The sequence below is a fragment of the Engraulis encrasicolus genome, chromosome 24 (assembly GCF_034702125.1).
Source record: "Engraulis encrasicolus isolate BLACKSEA-1 chromosome 24, IST_EnEncr_1.0, whole genome shotgun sequence".
Taxonomy (NCBI): domain Eukaryota; kingdom Metazoa; phylum Chordata; class Actinopteri; order Clupeiformes; family Engraulidae; genus Engraulis; species Engraulis encrasicolus.
The window spans coordinates 9,494,331-9,499,442 of record NC_085880.1 but is presented as its reverse complement, the minus strand read 5'-3'; the positions used below and the strand labels follow the sequence as shown (position 1 = coordinate 9,499,442).

The 5,112-nt window shown below is 37.3% G+C and overlaps 1 protein-coding gene across 1 annotated transcript; it reads right to left on the bottom strand.

The window, feature by feature from the left end:
* Positions 1-1,058: 1,058 nt before the first annotated feature.
* On the bottom strand, positions 1,059-4,151 carry naa38 (N-alpha-acetyltransferase 38, NatC auxiliary subunit). Its single transcript, XM_063190970.1, has 3 exons — positions 3,950-4,151; positions 3,366-3,534; positions 1,059-2,288 (listed from the first exon to the last, which is right to left on the bottom strand). The coding sequence occupies exons 1-3, from the start codon at positions 3,992-3,994 to the stop codon at positions 2,173-2,175; spliced, it is 330 nt and encodes a 109-aa protein (XP_063047040.1). The 5' UTR covers positions 3,995-4,151; the 3' UTR covers positions 1,059-2,172.
* Between the last annotated feature and the right edge of the window lie 961 nt (positions 4,152-5,112).

Below are 5,112 nucleotides of genomic sequence, written 5' to 3'. Positions count from 1 at the left end.
CAAGTTACATGTGGTGTGGTTGGTTCATGTTTTTTTCCAGAAATCTGTGGGATCTGCAGCCCTGGTAACTGTAAGGTCTTGCATTTAACAATCATGTGCTGCTAGATGATTATTAGACATACTGTACAATACATTCTGCTTGCTATGTACGTGTGCTAAAATATATATTTTTTCTGTCTCAATGGATATTTCACCCTTGCAGCTGTTGTAATGTAGAACTTGATTAATAACATTCCTCACATCTTTTGGTTTTTATCTCTGATCTTAAAAATGCATTTTTTCCCCACAGACAGGCTTTTTTCTTTTTTAAGACCTTGTTTAATAACATTCCTCAAATATTCAATTTAAACTATGTTCTTTGAGGCCGATTTGAGGCATGTCCACATTCGACTTTCCAGTATGTACACAGGGTCGTCTTCACCATTAATTCGTTTTGGAAGTCATTTCTCTGAGTCACACAGGACACACAAAGAGCCTCTTCCGCTGAATGCCTCCTGTTACGTATTCAAAAAAATGTGAGAATGATGTCCATTTAAGCAATATTTCCCAGGGTGTGTGTCCTAAAAAGGCATGTTGTTGCAAGTAAACTTAATCGAAATGTTAATTGCCAAAAAGACTCTTCCTACCCCCTTCATGCCGCACAGCCTGAAAGCATGGAAACTAGGTGGATGCAGACATTTATGATTGCATGTTAAGGGTCCTGTGTGTAAATTCTCTAGTTTTTAATTTGCAGAATTCATGATACCCATCATAAATGTAATCTTTTCTCATGGAAATATTGGATACTTCTACAAAAAAGTGCCCCTTCATTATGACTGGGTTTGTACACTTTTCATAGCCTACATCAGTGATCTCCAATTATTTTCCTCCAAGGGCCAAGTTATGTAAAGCAAGTGAGGCTGCGGGCCAAACCAACGCCCCAACCCAATGAGAAACAAGTTAGATGTCTGAACAGAGAACAGATTTTCGCTTTTCCATTTTCCCTTCTACAGAAGTTAATGTCTGGTATGAGGCAGTTAGCATAAGATCTAACTCTCTGTGAAATCTTTGGAGACATATGACCCACTGAGTTTTAATGTAAAAAAAATCATACTCATTTATGTTTTCATTTGTTCTGACCTCATGGTGGTCCAAATGTCTGCCATGCCCGTGCTCGATTTGGCTGCGGGCCTTTGTTTGGAGACCAAGGGCCTGCATAGGTGGAACCATCTAGGTCAGTGGGTAGTTCCACTTAAAAGGTACACTGTGTAAGATTTTTAGTTGTTTATTTACAGAATTCATGCCACCCATTCACTAATGTTACCTTTTTCATGAGCACTTACCACCATCATCAAATTCTAAGTATTCATTATGAATGGAAAAATTGCACTTTTCAGACATGAAAATGGGGATCTTCTCCATGGTCGGCCATTTTGAATTTCCAGAAATAGCCATTTTTAGCTGCAAAATGACTGTACTTAGGCCATACTAGAAAATATTAGTTTATTACTTAGCAAACTTTCATGAAAAAGATCAAATTTGGCAAAAGCAGCCCAGTTTCAATGAGCAGCATTGTTGCAGTACCTTTTTTGACCATTTCCTGCACAGTGTACCTTTAAAAATGACAATTATTCATGAAAAAGATCCAACTTTGTGAATGGCCAGCATACATTAGGAAATAAACTACTAAAAGAAAACTACTAAAAAAGACTTAACAATGAGAATGTAATGTTGACAACTAGCAGAGTTGTGCGGTAGAATTATAGTAAAACCTCACTCACTGCATCTGAACTGGCAAAAAAACCCACATTGGAACTTTCAGTTTATGAATATCTGTAATTATCATGTAAAAATGACGATTCCCATCAAAAAAATTAGCTTTACAGTTATGCAAAACATTGAACACAATACAAGACGTCCTCAAGGACAGTGTATGCAGGTCTACATCTTCACAGAATAGACCTACAGCTAGTTTGTCCCTCCTTGCCATGAAGGTGTTGGAAAACGTCCATTCCATCTTCTATTCAAGACGGTTGTGTTTCTTTCAGGTACCAAAGTCAACATTGTTCACTCATTACCTCATGTTCGGTCTTGTCTGGACAGCCCACCAATGTAGACACACGCAAAGTGAACGTTCACAGATGTCTGCATTAGAAATAAAGTCTTTCAAAGCACACGCAGTGCAGTATACTGTCACATCCCTTGAGAGCTGTTCAGTAAACTCTCCGATTCCACTTCAATGGAGACAACGTGATGCCCAGGAATCATGGCCAGCCCCAGAACCCTTGGCTCCCCTTGGGAGAACGAGTCTGTCAAGAGAAGATACACATGGATGTGGAGTGGACAACTGTCAATCCCAAAGGAAATTTAGTTGAAGGTGTCATGACATGTAGTATGAGGCCTATAATCTGTACATGGAATAGTAGCATGCACATACACTAGGGCTGCAATGATTAGTCGACTAATTGTGACTAATCGACTATAAAAGTTGTCTACAAGACTATTCATTGTCGAATCGACTAATTGTTTAATTTAATGTAATGCTTTTTTACTTACTTTACTAATGCTTTATTGAAACCTAAAATAGCACAGCAGTATGAATAGGACATTGTATTCTTGGGAGTAAATAAGCTGCCATCATGATTTAAAGCTCATTGTGAACTGTAAGATTTTTTTCACTTCCCTGCGCTAGAGGCCGGGAAGGTTTGTCGGGGGTTGGAGCAAGTTTTTTTTTTCTTGACTAATCGTGACTAGATCTTTCAATTAGTCGACTATTAAAATAATCGTTAGTTGCAGCCCTAACATACACAGATACACATATCACATACAGTTGAGGTCAGATGATTTTATTAGAACCCCTCCTGAAATTAGACATCTCTCTTGATTTTCAGTGAGAATGACCATTATTAACGGTTCCTGTTATTCTGGACACAAATACACCATGGAGATTGTGTCCAATGAGTTGAATTTGGATTTTTCCATTGTTACAATGAGAATGGGAATGGGAAAATGAGACAAATTCCCTTGAAGGACATGTGCCAACATAGTGAACAACTAATCAAAACGCGTTGTGTCTTTTTTGGTTCATAAATGGCACCGTATTAATGACCAGGGGGCTAATCATTTTGTCCTTACCATTTTTGCCCTTTTTTGTTTTGACTCATCGTAAGAATGGAATAATCCAAATTCAACTTAATGGACACTATCTCCATGGTGTATTTGATTGTTTCCAGAATAGCAGGAACTGTTAATAATGGTCATTCTCACTGAGAAATCAAGAGAGATGTCTAATTTCAGGAGGGGGCTGATAAAATCGTCCTCAACTGTACAGTTCTGTATACAACATCAAACACCACTGTCTGGCAGCATTGATTAGCCTTACTTACCTGTAGATTTGAGAAACTCCTGTGCAGAGCCCAGGATGACATTACAATCCCGGTCAGTGCACAAGAACAGTCCCACGAGTGTTCTGCCGTCTGTCATTCGGATCCGCATGTTCTTATTCAAAAGACTCTCCAACTTCTGCCTCGCCAAAGAGTATGGGGATTCCTCTGACTACCGTAAAGGAATAGAGAAGCGGAGAGTGTGTTTGGACGAGAGGGTAAATGGGAGGGACACTGATAAAAACACACAAAACGTAAAACACCAACAGGCATTTGCAAATTATGTGGAATTCACGAGGTCACTAGCCGCTGTAGGCCTGATGCATGCAACAACAGCTGCTACTGTACCCTGTGGGCACAAGCAACCTCGCTGTTTGAGCTATGCGCTTTAAACCCCGTTTACAGTGCTTGTATACATCACTAGTGATTTAATTAAAAACAGATGCGCATGGACAATTCAGTTCTAAAGTACAAATGTCAATAACAATGAAACTGGCTAAATGTAGATAGTCTCGTGTTGTGCTAGCTAACGTCAATTCGTTCTATGAAGCTTAACTGCATTTAAAAAAGGTGAACATTAATCTTGCCTCGGAGTGCATGTCTGCGCCGTTTTCCTCATTTTCTGTTGCCATGTTTGGTAAGGTTAGTCTCAGCTATGTGTAATTGTTGTGATAGCCACACAGTTCTTTTTTTGACACATCGAGCTCAGGGTGAGGTCGGTGAAGCCAGCTACACCAGCAAATGACTGAACTCGCTAGTAATGTCTTTTCAAAATAAAAGCCTGTCTAATCTAGTGCTTCATCACTTTTCTTGGTTTTGAAGACATGTCGCTAGCAGTGTGTCAGACTGCATTCTATGTAAACAACGCTGCTATGATTTTTGGACCTATTATTATATTTTTTTCATTGTCGAAAAAAATCCTCCTGTGAAGTAAGGTTAAGTTTGTAAAAAAAATATTTATTTAAATAGCATAAATGTATTTATTATTATTATTATTATTTTTAAATCAAGGTAGGCCATATATATATATATATATATATATATATATATATATATATATATATATATATATATATATATATATATATATATATATAAAACATCCTTGCAAACAAATAATAAAAGAAATGCCCATATACAAAAATAAAAACGTTTGGTTTTAAAACTTAGGCTAATTGTGGGAGCATTTTATGAATTATTATTTCCTCAAGGACTTTCAAATGAAAATATGTGATGACAATGCTTACTGACATGTTTGTCTAAAGGACAAATTGAATCTGTTGTGAAAAAAGTTTAACAGGGTCCTTGAAGATCCGTGAAATCGAATCCTTGAAAAGAAGGATAGGCTTAAGCAAAAAAGGCAAATGTCTTTTTTTTTAATTACATCAACTATCACCCCCAACTATGCTCTCCATTTTTTTCAAAATGATGTAAGCAGCTTTATCTAGAAAAAAAACGTGTACATTTTTCACACATCACCCTTACTATTTTTATCTTTACTATTTTTATTTTTACCTCCCTGACTATTCCTGTGTTATTTGTGTCTTGAAATGTCCATGTGGGCATTCGTTTATTTGTGTATTTATGTAAGCTACTGGATACCTGAATTTCCCCCTGGGGATTAATAAAGTTACTCTACTCTACTCTACTACTTATGGAAAAAATGCAGTTTTATTGCAGATTCTTGGGCAGTAAATGCAGTATTCTGAGCACAAAATACTGCATTCACTGCCTAAATTGTCAAGGTTGT

What these genes read in the sequence shown, in the direction of transcription:
- naa38 (XM_063190970.1), bottom strand. Translation starts at nt 3,994, where the DNA reads ATGGCAACAGAAAATGAGGAAAACGGCGCAGACATGCACTCCGAG. An exon ending in GCGCAGACATGCACTCCGAG is followed by an intron (nt 3,535 to 3,949) that starts GCAAGATTAATG and finishes CCTTTACGGTAG; the next exon opens with TCAGAGGAATCCCCATACTC. An exon ending in GGAGTTTCTCAAATCTACAG is followed by an intron (nt 2,289 to 3,365) that starts GTAAGTAAGGCT and finishes TTCTCTTGACAG; the next exon opens with ACTCGTTCTCCCAAGGGGAG.